This window comes from Micrasema longulum, unplaced genomic scaffold (assembly GCF_059751315.1).
Source record: "Micrasema longulum isolate JH-2025_06_02 unplaced genomic scaffold, ASM5975131v1 h1tg000973l, whole genome shotgun sequence".
Taxonomy (NCBI): domain Eukaryota; kingdom Metazoa; phylum Arthropoda; class Insecta; order Trichoptera; family Brachycentridae; genus Micrasema; species Micrasema longulum.
This window is the reverse complement of record NW_028278164.1, coordinates 132,651-151,169: the sequence shown is the minus strand read 5'-3', so window position 1 is coordinate 151,169 and position 18,519 is coordinate 132,651. Positions and strand designations below refer to the sequence as shown.

General features: G+C 31.6%; 2 protein-coding genes across 2 annotated transcripts; both read left to right on the top strand.

Moving 5' to 3' along the window:
- Positions 1–1,054: 1,054 nt before the first annotated feature.
- Positions 1,055–5,813, top strand: LOC148277820 (uncharacterized). The gene is made up of 2 exons (XM_088232337.1): positions 1,055–1,322; positions 3,338–5,813. Exons 1-2 carry the CDS (start codon positions 1,226–1,228, stop codon positions 4,426–4,428), a joined length of 1,188 nt encoding a protein of 395 aa, XP_088088463.1. The 5' UTR covers positions 1,055–1,225; the 3' UTR covers positions 4,429–5,813.
- A 4,453-nt stretch (positions 5,814–10,266) lies between these two features.
- LOC148277819 (uncharacterized) lies at positions 10,267–15,552 on the top strand. The gene is made up of 4 exons (XM_088232336.1): positions 10,267–10,737; positions 11,471–11,557; positions 13,298–13,804; positions 15,063–15,552. The coding sequence occupies exons 1-4, from the start codon at positions 10,608–10,610 to the stop codon at positions 15,404–15,406; spliced, it is 1,068 nt and encodes a 355-aa protein (XP_088088462.1). The 5' UTR covers positions 10,267–10,607; the 3' UTR covers positions 15,407–15,552.
- The last annotated feature ends 2,967 nt before the right edge of the window (positions 15,553–18,519 follow it).

The following is an 18,519-nucleotide window of genomic DNA, read 5'->3' as shown; positions in this document are numbered from 1 at the left end:
CAATGGAATTACAAACGAACGACTCTCTTCCATTCTTGGATGTAGAAGTAAAAAGAAAACCAAACGGCAGTCTTGGGCATACGGTATATAGAAAACCAACACATACGAATCGATACTTACACGCTGATTCACATCATCATCCAGCCCAAAAACGAGGATTAATAAATACACTTCTAACAAGAGCGACTCGAATATGCGAAGATTCCGAAAAGGGCGAAGAGTTCAACAAAATTTCACATGCATTGGAGCATAATGGATATAAGAAGAAACAAATTGACAACATTATTAAATCGCAAGGGACAAAGAAGAACAAGGAAGAAGATATTACCAGAGGGACTGCATACCTACCATATGTACAGAATGTAACTGACAGGATAGCCAAAGTGCTGAAGAAACAAAATATTGCAACAACGTTTGGGACTGTGGGAAAAATAAAAGACCATTTAGTAAAACCAAAAGATAAAAATCCTCTGGAAACTGAAGCCGTGTACAAACTAAGTTGCCAAGGATGTGAAAAAGTGTATATTGGACAAACAGGGCGCACAGTAAAGATGAGAATTGACGAACACAAAAGAGCGTGTAAACTTGGACATCCAGACAAATCCGCAATAGCGGAACACTTTATAGACACAGGACATTTTTTCGCCTTTGAACCAAAAATTCTACATAAACCTAGTAATTATAGTGCACGAATAATAAAAGAGGCAATTGAAATACACAGACATCCAAATAATATAAACAAAGACGACGGGCTTAAATTAAATTCAACATGGTTCCCAGCACTACATATGACAAAAACGAATAGAAATGTGCCTACTGCCGGCTGCGACACAGTACAAATTACTAGTACATAAACATAATTATTCTTTCCTACAAAACAAGAAATGTGCCTACTGCTGACTGTGACACGGTACAAATTACTAGTACTTAAACACATACATTTCTCTATAAAACACACAGTTTTCCCTGAAGATGGCTCCTGCAATGGTAGCCGAAACGTCGGATCAAATCCAACATACACGGTATCACCCAAAAAAGATACATAATAGTGTCTATTCATGTATACGTCAACAGTAAATAAGTTAAAACTGTAACATTCATTTTAAAAAAAGCATTGTGCTACTAATTATACACCTTTATCTATAAGTAATTACTTTTCAGAGTAGGTATATAAAATGATGAGAGTTTTCAAATCACATCAGAACTTGTTTTTTGATTGGTCAACATGACACGCTGCATGTTAATTTTATTGTTTACGATAGTACTATCAGTAATTGAGATGTCTTATTCTCGACATACTTTGGTGATTGATAAATCAACAGGTAAACAATTATATTTTTAGTTTTAATAAGTAAATTATGTATGTTGAAAAAAGTAAAAAGAAAATTAATTGACGGGTACTTATTTGTCGTGAAAGTACTTTAAATTAGAATGATGAATAAACAAATAATAATTTTAATTGTTAACATTATTTGTGGGAGCAAGTTAAGCAGTTTACAATGGAGTCCTGCTGCCTTGATGTATGGGAGCGAAGTATGAGCTTGGAAAAACAAAGATAAAAGTAGGCTGTATGCTGTCGAAATTTGATCTCTCAGGCAAATGTCTGGTAAAACTATGTACGATAGATGCACAAATAAAAACATTAAATTTGTTAAAATTTAACGATAGAAGAAAAATTATAGACCTTTTAAATTTATTCAAAATTGTAAATTCAATATGGAATTGCCCTAAACTATTATCTCTCATCAACTTCAGGGTGCCTGGAAGAATGACTAGATAGGCGCCACCGTTTTGTAGCAACAATTCATGGAAAGTACATACTTGTAATGCCGTATTAAACATACTTCATGAACTCGGCAATAGTTATTCCCACGTATCTGATATATAAGTGTAGGGTATAGTTCCTATAGAAAAAAACCTTTTGAACTTTTTGTTGGTGAATGGTAATTATATTTATTTGTTTATGCATTTCAAAATAAATACAATTTTTGGTTCACTTTCCTAGCTGTATGAAATAGTACTTGTGATTTTCTTGTTATATTACTTTAAAATATTTAATTATTTCATTTGTTTTTTACATTTATTCTTGAATTGTTTAAACTTTCTACTGAATATGTTGTTTAATTTTTAGGTTATTTTTTTATTACAAATCTTGTATAATTTTTAGGTTTTATTTTTTTTAAGAATCTTGGATAAAAGGAAATTTATGTTTTTAAAACAAATAAAAAAATATTAAGCCAAATTAGTTAGTATTATAATTTTTTGTAAAATGCATATTTGCCGTTTATGTTAAAAAAATAAAATAAAATAAATGTCAAGATGTATACAGTATGTAAGGCTGAGATGAGCATTATTGACAAAACCAAGAAAAGAACTGTGCATTGATTGGGATATGTAGAGCGAACGGAATGGGAAAGGAACGGCCAAAAAGATTTACGATGCAAATGTTGATGGATGCAGAAATAGAAGAAGACCGAGAAAGACATGGCATGACCACATTCAATTCAAGATGGACCCATCAAAAGTCAAAATAATCGGCTCGCGTATGCATGAAGATGTATGAAAGTAGAGGAAGCCAGATCTGTATACAAATACCGAGTGTTGGCATTCTATCCTCTCTGCGTACCCTTGTAGAGAAACGGCGTGATGGTTTGTTTTATTTGTGTTCTGTAATACAACTCAATAATGGAACGCTTCACCATCGAATAACGCATGCCAATCGTAGGAATTTAAAAATAATTACATAATAAATCAGTATAATTAATTGAATCGGCATTTACTTCGTAACACTTCAATATCAATTATTATTAAAATTAAAATTTTGTTTTTATTGTTACACATTGAATTTTCTGAAATCATCGACAGTTGTATAATTCTACACAGTTTTCAGTGTAATCGTAACAGTTAGTCAAATTTAAAAAAATAAATTAAAACTAGGATAAACGAACATCGGCTTTCGTCATCATCATCATAAGCTAGACAGCCCTGAGTGGGGCCTTGACTGAATCCAGGAGTCTCCTCCACTCTTGCCAGTCTGCTGCTTTTTCTTAACAAAATTGTTGTTTCTGCACTTAAGCAGTGCATGCACCGTATTTTGTTTTTTTTTTAAATAACAGTAAACAAATAATGACTTTTTTAAATTTAGTTTTTATTATTATCTTTATATTTTTTTTTCAAAATACATGCAAGTGAATGCTAAATAAAACGGTTTTTGGTATCAACCTATTCGCATAACCCTCATAAAATGTTTACCTTGACCGTGTATTTTTGTAGTTTATATTTGTTGATATTGAAGCGTTACAATTTTACTAAAACTTTCATTTTATGTAATTTTAAGGGTCTGCAAAGAATGCTGAAAAGGACGGAATACGAATCAAAAGAGTCGTTTTTAATAATCAAAAACCAGTTGGACCCTTTCAAGATCCTGAGCTAGGAATTGTCGAAAAACAAGGCTTGACTTCATTAGACCCCAAGGAAACATCTTCAAATATTGATATAATTGAAAACAAATGGAATCCAGTGATTCAAGAACCTTATAATATAAAAATAACACAATTTGTAGATCAACCACAGACAAATACAAAAAATGTTAATGAACAATATTTGATTTTAAAAACCAGTGAAGGTCAATTAACTGGTGCTGGTGTAAATGCAAATAATAATAAGTTATGTGATATGAAAATTAAATCTAATGAGAACTTCGTTTTAGATATTCGAAAAGGATTTGAAGAAGAAAATGTTCTAAGAAAAGATTGCCTTATTATTGGGAATATGGAATCAGTGGTTATTAATAAAACCAGTTTAAACGAAGAAACTAATATAAGAAAAGCCCATCAAAGTTCTGATTTAAAAGAAACCCAAGAAGGAAAAGAAAAATTAAGTATTGATACAGATGGCACAGCAAATGGAACCGAATTTGGAAGTAAAACCCAAAATAATCAGAAGGAGCAGAAACCTATTGATGTCAAATTAAACGCAAGTACTGAATACGTTCAACAAGTAATAAACAAACCAACTTCTGAAAGGGAAAATGATAAGCCGATTGTTGTTCCAGAAAATGAAACAGGTGCACAAAACGAAAAAAAATCTACGAAGATACCAGGTGAATCAAGTGCTTCAAATAAAAACAAAATATTCAAAATAACAGAACCACATGACGTTCCTAGTCATGGTTACCATAACACCCAATTTTTACAGAATCAATTAAAAGATCATGGCCACCACGGTGATCTTCAAAACCATCTTTACGGTTATGAATATTTTGATCATCCTGATAGATTCCATGGAGGATATCAGGACTATTACCATGAGTTTAATCACCACCATCTCCCTATTGATAAATGGAACCATGACCATGATCCTCATCATTTTGACTATTATTTCTATAATCCGAATCGTTATGAGTATAATTTGCCCTATTATATTTGATGTACTCTTAATTATTTAAAAATAACAAAATAATGTTTCGTTTTACGTACATATTTTTCATAAATCACGTATTTAGTTAGGAACATAAAGTGTTCCTAACTAAAAAAAAGAAGGAATATAGATGTTCAAATATGGACAGAATGGTGAATGTTACACAGTGTGTAAAGTGGCTACATAAACCAGCCATTGACAGGTCATGAGCCTTGTAGATGCCTTGACTTTTATATTACCTTCTGTTAAATATTCTTCATCTATGTTTTAATCTGTTAATATCATAATTAAATACGTTTGATTATTATTTAGAAACTTTACAAATCAATCTTTCGTATTAATTTTTATTGTGTAATTTCACCATTTTTGACTGTATGTTTCTATAAAATAAAAAAAAAATGAACCAGAATGGAAATATTTTGGTAAAGCATAAGAACGTTAATATTTTTTTTTTCCAAAAAAATAACACACAGGATGCGACGACATAATTTGCTGACTTGAATCCGGTGATCTTCAGTGGCTTGTGACATTTTTTAAGGGAGTATCTCAATTCCATCGTGTACACCGATCGTCCAAAGACCCTTGCTCATCTGAAGGACTATAATGTTCGCCGAGTGATAGCCAGAATACCCATCGCTATGCTGGAAAGGGTTGACCGAGACTTCGGAATCGAATAAATTAGTGTATCGCCAATAAGATGCCTCACATGTCAGAGAAATTTTTTGAAAAGGGTCAAATTTTGTTCATTTTTTTTCTACTTGCCACTGGGTCGCTAAGTCAGTGGCGTCACTTGAAAAAGGAGACGAAGGATGGTAAAAATGGTTTTCGTTTTTAATCACTTACAATCTTATAAAAAAAATCAGTTTCCTTTTTGTTTTACATCTTTTTCTTTTGCAATTGAAGAGCAAAATATATAGGTAAACGTCAAAGAATTAAATTAAATGAGGTGATGTAAAATTTTTTTTTGCAGTTACTAATACTTGAAAAGTGCGATCCAATGAACATAGATTTAGGCTTACTGACATTTGAACAGTTTTAAAGAACCAAATGAAGAATGGAAAATATTTTTTAGGCATTTACCGTGCTTATAAGATGTTGTTGACTGTTGTAAAGTAACTTAAGTATTATATTTATCGCAAAAGAGAGATAATGCATATTTAAGGAGATAATGGCAGAAAATTTTGAGGCGTTATCTAGTAAGTAAAATAATTTAGCCAAATGAATCTCAACCACATCAGCAAAGGTTTCAGCCCTGTTACTTCAAAAACGTCAGCAGAAAGAAGAGTTGATAAAAAAGAGGAAATGTAGGTGTTCAGACATAGGCAGAAGTGGATGTTACATCGTGAAGTCCACCAAAAGTCCTTTAAATGTCATCCATATACCTTTTCACAAATGTTTTCACTCTCTTCTGCAACAACTTTTAATCTCGATAAAGCAATTTCAAACAGAAAATGAATGACATGTATATAAAAAATTAGATGTTTTTGATAAAAAAAGAGTTTATTTATAACATGAAATCAAATTAAATATTTTCTTTTAGGCACAAATAAAATGAGAGAAAAATGATCTCCCTTTTTTTTGCGTAAGTAATAAAATGATGTATTTTTCTGAATATCATACAGCAAGTACTAAAACAATTTGAATTAAGTCAGATTATCATTTTTTAAACATCTATCAATATTTTTTTAAAATTTACAAATAAAGCCAGACGCAATTATGGCATGGTGGTATGACATCCCGCCTAGCGTGGATAGTTTTAACCACATATTTATCTATTGTCATTTTTTTTTATTTAAAAAGAACAACCCTACAAAAGAAATATTATAAGGTGTAGTCATATTATGTCTCGCCTGGCGCTTTTACAGGTTGATTTTTAATTTGTCTTCAGTGTAATTTTTCGAATGGCAAAATAAGTCAAGTGTTAGTGCATTGTTTAGTATTTTTGACTGTCCTACGTTTGTCTTTGCTTTATTATTGTGAAAGCGTTGTTGTTTTCTGGTATTATATTTGTGTATTTTTGGATCCTTAAGCTGGTAAGCAGTTTTTCGAGAATCTAATCAGAAACGTGATACTTTATTTTAATTTTTGAAATCGTAAGGCATACGTTGTTTTTAAAACACAATATTGTTTTTAAAATTTATAACAAATTGCAAGAAAAAACTTTTTTTCCATTTATTCATTGTAAATAAAACTGCGTTTGACAATATTATTCTTGGCCGATTACTTTTTTTTCCCATACATTCATTGACCTTTTTTATGGTACTTACTTCATATCAAGATATAAGATAGAAGGTACAAAATTAGAATATTTGGATTTGGAACAAAACACACAAATTGTGAAATGACATCACATTGCATAAGAATTCTAAAAGAGTTGCGCGTTATTTTGATTTTTTGAAATCATAAATTGTTCGATAACTCATAGTTAACTTTGATCATCCAGTGCACTAAAATTGAAAACATCCTCTTCGCATCAAAAGTAGGTCCATTCTTGTGCTCCTTTACCTTTATTCAAATACAGCAACTTTGTACACATTTGAATTATATTCGTTTTACATTATATGTCGGCCTCGGGGTGTAATGCTTAGCGTATTTGCCTACCATGCAAGAGGTCTTGGGTTCGATTCCCGAGATAGTTGATACGAAATATCACTTAAAAGGTTGTTTTTAAACTAAAATATTTCATTGTCCCTAGACTGGTATTTGAAGTGTAAGACTGATCGCAATACCTTCATGTAATAAAAATGATCAAGATACACTGCGATTGGTGTACCAATGCAGTACCCTATGCACCATTTGGTGCAAAAAGTGAATGATAATGATGATGAGTCCGCTTTTCGTTAACAGTAGCGCCAAAATAATTAATGAGATCGACTCTAGTGGATGACCTTTATTTCATTATTTCACGAATGCGCTACGCGTCACCGCGCTTATTTTGTTTGCACGAGATTAAACCCTCAACTTGTATGAAAAATACCAGATCCGATGAAACCGTGGTTTGAGCAAGATAAACGGTAAATAGCGGTAAATCATGCGTGAGAGGGAGAAGACAACAAACGAAAATACATAATCCGTGCGGTGCCGGAGCATGCGAAGATATTTAGTTCGCTTCTAACCTCACATTGAACGTGCGTATGAAATAGTATGCGAACAAATGCAATGGAGGAGTTAACTTTTCTATTAAGCATAATATATAATTTGTGGTTTCTATGCGCAAGCTGTTATTCGAAATTTTATTTGATTACAAAATCATACTAGACTCATTGCGTTGATATAATATACAATTACATATATGTCACAAAACGTACTTACGTTACGTACGTGACCTAGAATAATTAGAAACATCTTAACTCCAAAATTAAAAGCAACTACAGTACAACCTCATTATACTTACAGAGGAATACTTTTCTTAGATGAAATTAAAGCAAGAAGCCTAAAATTATAATTAAAATTCTTTTTTGTGTATCACGATTGAAAACACTGCACATTTTTTTTGTAATTTATTTTTTATACTGAAAATATTTTTCTTCATTAAAAATAAAATAAGGACATTATTGTAAGATGTTATTCTTCATTATGAGCACATGAATTGTTGTTTTCTTTTGCGTAATGGGAAAGGTTGATATATAAAATTTGTATTTAATTGTAAACTACTTTTTTTTCTGAATACCTAAACTAAAAAAGAAAAAAAAAAGTAATATTCAACGGAATTCTTATATTTACTTATTTATATATACGCCCAATGGAGATTTTAAATGACAGATTTATTATATACAAGAAAATTATTATAAAAGAAAGTAGAAAGACACAATGGTATATAGTAGACTTGGTGGGAGTGGAAGCGGGGAGAGGTGATTCAGTGATCGTTTGAAAGAAGACAACTTGTTATCAAAGAAATCCAGACTGGTATGTTTGTTGGCAGACCTTAGAATTCTGGGCATAAGGGGTTTTATAGCAAGTTTACTAAATATTTCAAAAAACACAATGTCAGAGTCTTTGGTCGGACGCCATCCGTGATACAATATGGTGGAATTATGGTGATGTTTCTAATAATGGTTTGATGTAAGTAGGTGGAGGCCGACTCTCCAATGATCACTCTAAAACTTCATCGTCAGACAGCTCCAGCTTGTCCAAGGCCACCACAAAGAAGACAAGCTCAACTATTCAAATATCAAAAGTCGACGCAGAAAGAATCAGCAATTTGAACCGTAATTTAAAAAAATAACTTATTTAAAATGAGAAGACAATATGAAGAGAAATGCTTAATTAACAATGATAAATATTAGGACATACACGGATAATCTTTTTGAAAAGGGTATATAAAAGTTTAGGCATTTACAAAATCAACAGGAGAATTGTTTTCATACATAACTTTTTAAATAAAATTATTAAAAATATATCTCTAAAAATAACAAATATTAATATGTATAAATGACTACAAACCCTTTAACGGCTATTTGTGAAGATACTTTTTTGGAGCGGTAAATTTTAGATGACATTTTTAGACAGGGTCTTGTTCAAGTGTAAGTTGATGATTTGTAAGTTTTAAGGCAATTGGTTTCAGGCAGAGGGGCCGGCAACGACAAAAGCACGATTTCCGAATCTTGTGTTTGGGGAGTGCCGGATTTCGACAAGTTTTCCTCTGCCTGAATCGAATGCTGATCTAAGAGGAGATTTCATTTGACATGTATTTTCTCTAATGCATAGGTCCGACAGGTAAAGTAATTGTAAGTATTGTCTAGGTTATTATTTTTCTTATACATTTTTCTGATATTTAAATTTGGGTTTGAAATATATTGAGCTTTTATTGTATAAGTATTATTTAGAAATAAACATGTCATTCTTTAAATCTAAGGTTAGACCTTTATACTCCTTTTAAAAGTAAATACAAATTAACAGCTATAAAATTTATACTAAAAACAAACGATCTATTTTTTAATTAAGGGAAAAAAATGTATACTAAATTGGTATTGGGGATAAATGATTGTAATTTTTTTTTTAATACATCCTAAAAGGTTTTATAAAAAAAAATGATTTACGTGCTTTCATCCTGTAGTACTTTCATAATCAAATCCAAAACCATCCTACGTTTCTTTCAATAATGAAAGTCAAGAAATAAAATCTACAAATTATAAAAAATGAAGAGAACAAGAAAAAAAGAAATAAATTAGTAAATTATGTATTTTCCTTTATTATTTTACAAAAAAATCTTTTACAATTCACAGCATTTTCCCAGAACACCTCACAAAAATTGCAAATATTGCAAGCAGCTTTGGCAGTTGTTTTCTCTCAATTGAATGCGAAAAGAAGGGTGTCTAAAATGCTCATTTTCGTTTACTTAAGGTTTTATGTGAAGGTTTGTAACAAAATAAAAAAATACGTGTAACGTAAAAACAAACACAATATCTTGTAGATCACTTATTAAATTACTTACTTTATTGCTTATATCACTTTTATTTTACTATCAGTTCTCATTTTTTAATTAGTATTTAAACGGAGACAATGTAAATGCCTAACCTTTATTTATTAAGCATTTTATATACAAATAATGCCGGGCATATTGCCTTACAACAACTTTTACTACCCACCAAACAGTGAGAAAATAAGAAAAAAATAGGACGAATTCTAGTTACTAGTATATTAATTATAACAGAATTTTGTAGTTTTATACAAAATTTGAAACAAAAATAAACAATGTTTTTAATATTTCCAAATGTTTGCAGACTGGCTGGGTTTCCTCCCTTGCGAGTTGTTTAGATCTTATTTATTTAGATACAGCCAATAACAGGTAATAAGCTATGTAAATGTCTAGACATCCATATCCCCTCCTTTAAAAAATAATGTGTTGCAACGAATTTTGAATAAAAAAAAACTAAAAATCTACACTGTTCTATGAAGAAAGGGAAGGAAAGAAGAAAGAAAATTTAGGAGGACGCACAAGATTGGGCAGTCAACAGAGAGATATGGAGGCTGTTTGTAAATACTAAAGACTGGATTTGTAATGATGATGTTATAATCTTTACGCTATTAGTAATATAAGACAGCAATAATTGATACAATTATATTATTTACGTAAAGGTTTGATGAACCAATGCACATACGCGGTATTTCAATTAAATTAGTAAACGAGTTTTCGATATCAATGTTGATAGCATAGTTTTGTAAATAATTGAATATATAATGGACTGATGTCAAAGAAGATGTCACATCTCCCGTATCAGTTGTTCAGTGCAGTCACCAAGATTCTTCTCCGAACTTCTGCTGTCTTCTTCTTCGTTTTCCTGGTGGTGCAAGGACATAATATTGGAAGAATCGAAGGTGAGCGAAAATGTTTGATGCATCGATACTTTGGTAATGTAATGAAGGGGAAATTAGAAAAATTAAAATCCTGCAGAATAAGGGGAGTGAGGATAATGTTAAAAATAGATAAACAGGCTGATTTAGTGCCAGACAGTGAAATTTTACAGGAACATTTCTAATAGTAAACTTGAAAAAAAAATGAATGTTTTTCATTTCTGTAATTTGGGGATAAAGAAAGTGGCTCGATAGAATAAAAGTTTGTAGAAAGAATGCTTGTACCAGAAATCAACGATTCACTCCATTTTCAGATTGCATATTAAAAAAAAAACATTAAAAAAAAGGTTAAAAAAAATAAATTTAATGGATTTTTTGTAATGTTTACCATAGGGAATATCTCTCTGAAGTTTCACAGTCTGGACTTATAACACCGTGTATAGTCACATGTAGACAAAATACATAAAACAAATAATGTTTCTCATTGTAAAGCAACAAACAAAACGTAATGTAGCAATGTTCATTCTAAAATAATTAAAAGATGTAACTAATGCTATCATAAACATGAAGTTAAAGATAAAAATCTCCAAAAGTCTCAAAACTACTGTACGAGGGTTTAAAATTATACAATGAGTTGCTTGAAAAAATTAAATGAGAGTGTATTTTTAGGCACAAAAATACTGATTATCGGTAAAAAGTTAACAGTCATGTTAGAATTGTGTCGGTTTAAAATCTTAATAGTCCCTACATTTTTCAGTTCGTGAGAGGATACCATCTGTATTGGGATTGATTGGCCAACCTGTGGTAGGCGGTGGAGTGAGAGGAGCTCTCTATGGAGGATATGGTAAGAAATGTTTTAAATACCACCGTGCGAACAAAATGTTAACAAAAAGGCGGACTGTAAATAAAAATCGAATATCATTCAGTTTTGTGATTGGGAAATATTTGAGAAAGGATAGGAACATTGGAATGAATACCTACCGTAAATATGATCCGAATGTTCTTCAATTTCTGGCGGTCTACTTATAAAAATATACAAAAAGTACAGTTGCGTTAAAACAAAAGTGCTACAAATGGAAATGAATCGATACTATCTTTGTAAAATTAAATCCCTAATTATTGTGTATCAATATAATGATTTATAAGTTTTTTTACAAAGTTTAAGAAAAAAATTATAATAAAAGTAGCAAAATTGGTGTTTTAAGATAAACATATGAAAAACAACAGAGATGAACAGGACTTTTTGAGAAAGAAATACGGAAGTTAAGGCATTTACATATTACTTATTTTTTCTTGCATCTGTTGATTGATGTGCGTGAGATTCACCGAACTGAATTATTTCACCTACGCCTAAAAACACTTTTTAATTTTTATATTTTTTCTGAAAGTTGGTTAAATCAGCAATACTTAAAGTTTGTCCTAATTTTTGTTGGCAAAGAATAAAGATTTCAACTCTTAAACTTCACAAAAAACAACATGTGAAAGAATTAAAGAAATATTGATGTTCAAACAACGACAGATGGTAAATGTTAGAATGTGTAAAATGGCCACTTAAACCAGTTAATGACAGGTCATAAGTCATGTAAATGCCTAGATTTCCATATTTTTCTCTCAAGCAATATGTTTATCTTAATAACTCTCTAAGAGGTGAAATCCATTGTCTCTGCAAGCACTTTAATTTATTTATTAGTTTATACATACATAGTTACGAAAATGGCAGAAAAAACACTCTGGCAAATTCTGCTTGTACTAGGAGTAGGCTCAGTATATAAAGGGTCGGCAAGCCAGAAATATTAGTATGCCTAATGTTGCAATCGGTTCCTATATGGGCAAATGCCTGTTCTAAGAAACCGATTTGTTGCGGCAAATATGGTTTCCGAATATGTTTCCTATAAATAAAAATAATATTGAAGAAATAAAAAAACATTTATAGCCGAAAAGAGAAGAAAAGAAAAAAAAATAGTACAGTTTATATTAAATGTAAAAATACAATTAAACATATAAATATAAAGCATACATACTACAAACATACATATATACTCACATATACATACATATACACACATACATAGACAATATATATGCACATGCGAAAATACAATAAATTTATATATGATTCAATGGGATAGCATAATATTTAGATTACTATCCTCAATAAATTCTCAGATTCCTTACTTTCAATGTCTGTCAACCAAATTTTTAATTTTTTTTTCAGTACTTATGGTTTATCAGATTTCCAAAACACGTTATCAGGTTGTAAAGTTTAGGTCCGTTATATAGAAATGAATTTGGAATACCGCTGTACGTGCTATTGGAATCACCAAATCGTTTCTTACTGTACTCCTGGTTGAGTGCGCATGACTCACAATCACTTGAGTGCTCCTATTTTTGTGGATGTCAAGTATTACTTTCCTTATGTGGATTTGCCTTAAGCCAAGGACGTCTAAGGATTTGAAAAGGACTTCACTCGGATGACTGTACGGTTTTGAACGAACTCTGAATATCGTTAATTTTTAAGATGTTTTATAATACTTAGTATTAAAATTTTATAAACATCATGGTAAGACTTTTAAGTAATTTGCAGAAAAGGATAGAGTTGTATCACAACATGGATCCATTGGAGTTGATGCTGGTGCTGGAGTAAGAGTAGGAGTAGTTGGCGGTAATGGAAACGGACAGGTTGTACATGGCCAGGGTGGACATGGTCAGGTTGGGAATTGGAACGATATAAACGGCCAGGTAGGCAACTGGCAGGATATTGGTCAAGATGGAAATTGGCAAGGCGGTAATGGACAGGTTGGAAATGTCGGAGTTGTCCAAAAACATGGATTCGTTCCCGGCTCAAAGGTTGTTGGTTCTGGCCTCGTTGCTGAGCAAAGCTCCCAGCGTCTTCTGGCTTCTCAAGACAGCGGGTCTCTCGCAGCCAACAGTGGCAGTAACTTCTACAACGCTGATGATGTAAACAGAGTGTCCTCTTTGAAAACATCGTCTTCCACTTCTAACAAGACCGTCAAAAGGAAAAACAATAGCAATTTTGAAGGAGATTCGCTTAACCTAAATCAACAGGGGGTTGCAGCCAGCCAATCTAACCGTAAGTAACTAAATAAATAATAATCAAATGAAATCATTGAATGATGATGAAAACATTCAATCTTGAATAGAAGTCAAAAGGCCAGCAATCATTTTTATTTTATGAACTATATTTAATTTTCTGGCATTTTTTTTTCAAAATTAATTTAATTTATATTCAGTTATAAAAAATAATTATTCACCAATACAATTGCAACAAAACTAACTGGAATCTTACATGTTCAGTACAAGATCCAATAGACAAAAAGTTATATCTTGGTGTATACACAGACAAAAACATCAAATGGAAAAATATTGGTGAACTAGTTAAACGTAATAGAAAATATGTAAATATGTTTATATACAAAGAAATAATTTAAGAATCAGTTATTGAAAAATAGTTTGTTACTCAATTGTTCAGTCTTCGAATTTATTCCAAATCAAACACTTTAATTTTTACCACATATAAGAGTTAATAATATTATAACACAACCCATCATCAGATGTATATGCTCCTGATGATGAGTAATTCAGAATACCTGAAACTAGTTGTGTTATCATAATAAAATAACTCTTTTGTGGCCAAAATCACAGAGGGATTCATTTGAAATAAAATTAAAATGTTTTTGTACGAAGTAAATTTTGTAACAATGAATAATGTACAATTTGTATTAAAATATGGTATTGTTGGATGGAGTGGTGGGTATGCCAATAAACTAACACCCTTTTTAAAACTAATATAATTGTCAAATTAACAAAAATTAAAATTAAAGAATTTTTTTAAACCCGAGTAAATAAGTATAACTGTATGATTATTTACTGTTTTTTTCTTTGTTTTGCATGATTTTTTCTCTTTGTTTTGTATGATTTTTTCTCATGTTTATTCAAAAAAACATTATTTTAAATTACTAAATAATTAAAACAGTGTAAGTCCTCTTCAAGCACAAAAGCTAGTCTCTTTTTTGGAAAGTTACAGTTAAAAGATTGACTAAATATATAAAAAGTACATTGTAAAAAAAAAAACATCTCTCATTTTGATAGACTACTTATAGATATTAATTTAAAAAATCTTTCTTTTTAGTTATCACATTTTCGAAGAGAATATGTACATTTCATAAAAAATAACTTAAGAATTGAAGTATTTTGTTTTTTAAATCCTCCTTATTGGACATATTAAAAATTAAGCGCTTATTTCAAAGAAAATGAAAACAAAGTAAATGATAAAACGTTTAAATATAATCCACCAAATTGATGCTAACCATTCCATTTTTACTTTATAGAATTGAATTTGGCTCAGGGTGAACAATTTGCAGTTGGAGCTAATGTTGGAAAAGTTTTTGGCGTCAACGTCTCTGGTTCCAAAAACTCTGCTCTTAATGCTGCGAATACCAACAGCTTACAAGCAAACAACCTGAATATTAACTCTTCTCACATCAGAGGATCTAGTAACTCAGAAGTAGAGGAGTCAGAATCCAATAGCAACACTCAGTCAGAGAATGTTGATGTCGGCCAAAACTCCCATTTCAATGCTGGATCTCAGTACGCCAACTTGAACCAGAATTATGATCGTCGTAATGTTGCTGTGGGCAATAACCAATCAGTAGTGTCCGCCTTCCAAAGATAGTTTATTGGCTTCTATTGTAAATTACTGTCAACTTTCACGGATTTCAAATGCGAAATGTTTGCATTTAAAATTAAGAGCTGATGGAAAATATGTTTTTAAATTGCATTCATACAAAGCTCATTAAATTTTTATTTAATATTGTATTATTTTTATTTAATCAAATTTAGCCTGTTTTTATTTATTTGCACTGAATGAAAATAACATTGATTAATCTTATTGAGCATAAATAAAATTACTACAATACTACAAAATTTCTCTGAATGTAAATTACCGCGTAATAAGACAGTAATCACATTTTATTTGGAATTTCACCACATCGTAATTATTTTTAAGTGTTTTTAAACATCTTGCTATTTCTATTGCTAGTGTCATTTATTAGTTAATTTAATTGATTAATTTATTTATATTAGTTGTTGTGCAAACAAAGCTTTGTTGCAAGAATACAATGATAATATTACAAAATAAAACATAAACCTAACACAGCACCAATTACATATGCAACACGATATATAAAACAAAATGTGACGAGACATCTCCATTGTAGTGACATATTGGTATCACCATGGTTGTGAATAAGTAGTGTCGCTTTTGGAGTGATGTGTGTACCACGCGGTGTTTGTTTTAATGTTATTTTCATCTTTGTTCATTCATTTTTTTTTCAAAAAGAGGATAAATATTATTGTTGTTAAATAAACTCAGCTCCCGTTTATGAACGGGACGAAGAGCTGATTCGTTAAATAAGTCAAGATCGTTCATCTTTTCAACATAAAAAAAAACTAGTTGCTCTTCCTAATAGAGAATTCTTGGTTGCTCTGGTCTAGCATTTGTTAAAAATGAAGATAGTTTTATTTAAATTTATTTCAACGGAGAGGGAAAATGTTTTTGGGAAGGGAATATGGAAGTCTAGGCATTTACAGGGCTTATGACCTGTCATTGGCTGGTTTAAGTGGCCACTTTACACATTTAAAAGGGGTGAAAATAATGTACCCAAAAATGTAAATCGAGAGGAGGTAGACCAAGGTTCCCGTTTCAGTCCTACAAAACTAAACGTATTTACTTTTTATAAAATTATTATTTTTATTATTTATGTCATTTTTATTAAAAATCATATGAAACAAAGTATTAAAATATTAACATATAAAAAATAACGCATATTGAGAACAACAAAGAAACAAAGCGAGTTTAGCACCTTTACAACTAAATATAGCACAACAATATATACGCCAAAAACATTTTCTTACACGAGCGGAATAAATTCTTCTACATACAAAAACGCCTTAAAAATGAAAAAAGTAGTGAATCTACCAAGGGAGATAAGGTCATTAACATCAGATGTCTCGCAGAAAAACCGCATTTGGTTTTTTTTTAGAAATTTCACTTTGTGAAAACGGTCCTCAGTTGTCCTCTTTTCATCCGAATGGGAAATTGATGTCATTTTCAATTTCCCTGTCAGTAATTTGACATTCGCGCTAGGTAATTAGTATTTTGGATGTTTTGACTATCAAATGTTTACGTGAAGGAAATGCAAGATTAACGTTCTGCACTGTCCTTATGAATATAATAGGCCAAGTGACAGAAGACATTTGTTTAAGGGTGAGTCCTACATATACATAAACAGTTTAGTCCAGAAAAGTTATAAAGGAGCTTAAAATGTAGGGGTCTTGAATATACTATTTCTAGGTAAAACGGATGACACGAAAAATGAATCTACATAATATTTTCAAGTGTATATATAAACATTATTTAACTTAATAGAGAGATAAAACATTATTGAGAAGGGAATATGGACGTCTAAGCATTTACAGGGCTTATGACCTGTCATTGGCTGGTTTAAGTGGCCACTTTACACACTGCGTTCACCGTTCTACCCATGTTTAAACACCCAGACTTCTTCAACTCTTCCATCTGTTGACTTTTGTGAAGTAAAGGAGCTGAAACCTTGACTATGTGGGTGAGATTCATCCGGCTGAACCAAATCACCTACTTGGCAACGCCTGAAAACAATTAATAGGTAGTTATTTCAACAATGTTTGAGTATGTCCAAACGCTTGCAGACTGGCTGGATTTCCTCCCTAGGGAGTTTTTCAAATATAATGTTTTCCCTCTCTGTTGAAATAAATTTAAATATGAATAACTCCCTGGGGAGGAAATCTAGCAAGTCTGCAAGCGTTTGGACATACTCAAACATTGTTGATTAATTTAATTTAATCATGCAATGTTAAATATGTAGTTTATTCTGGCAACACTACAAGTGAGGGTATACTAAGAACCTCGAGGCGGTTCCTCGCCCTTAGTGAGGGTTAAAAGAGAAACCTGTTATTGAAAAGAGCTCAGAAATCTTACACGAGATTGAATAAGCACCCAAGCTTTACCATAAGATATTGTACAAAGTATCAACCGGCGTCTATAGTTCAGCCACCGTAAGAAAAACAACTCAAGGAGTGCGGAGAATGGGGAATGGCTGAAGTGAATTTAACCCGAATAATGGACGCCACAATGTTGTCAGAAAATGATGAGATACAAGATACTTAACCACGCAATACCGACACCCATCCTTCGTAGGAGAACAACGTCCTAAATAACACTACACGGCGCGGTGCGGCTGTGAAGAAGCAACTCGGCCCGACCTCTGACCGATACACGCCTCTCAGCCGGACTCCTTAGTGTATTTGTAATACGCATATTACGGAAACAGACAATACATGACTTTGAGCTCGGAATTGCATGAACTAACGTACTGTATGGCGGTCAGAACTGGGAAAATTTGATAGAGCGTGATAGACAAATTGACTATTTATTGATTTTTTAATAATTTATTGATTTATAATTGAGGTGCATTGATTTTAATTTCATTTTATTAAAACGGGCCAGGAGGCCTGGAGACCTGGAAAAGTGGTGAATTACAATACAGAGCACCCAGGCTTGAGAAATATCACATTGATTTTTTTTGTTCTCACCGGGGGAATCGAACCCAGAACCTTCCGTTTGTGAGTCAAGCACCTTGACCACTACACCGCTGATGGGGATAGGAGGCGTAGAAAGCGGTCAATGTTATTTCTAAATAACGAGAATCAAATAATTATAAAATAATAAAAATGAGTAATTAAAATGGC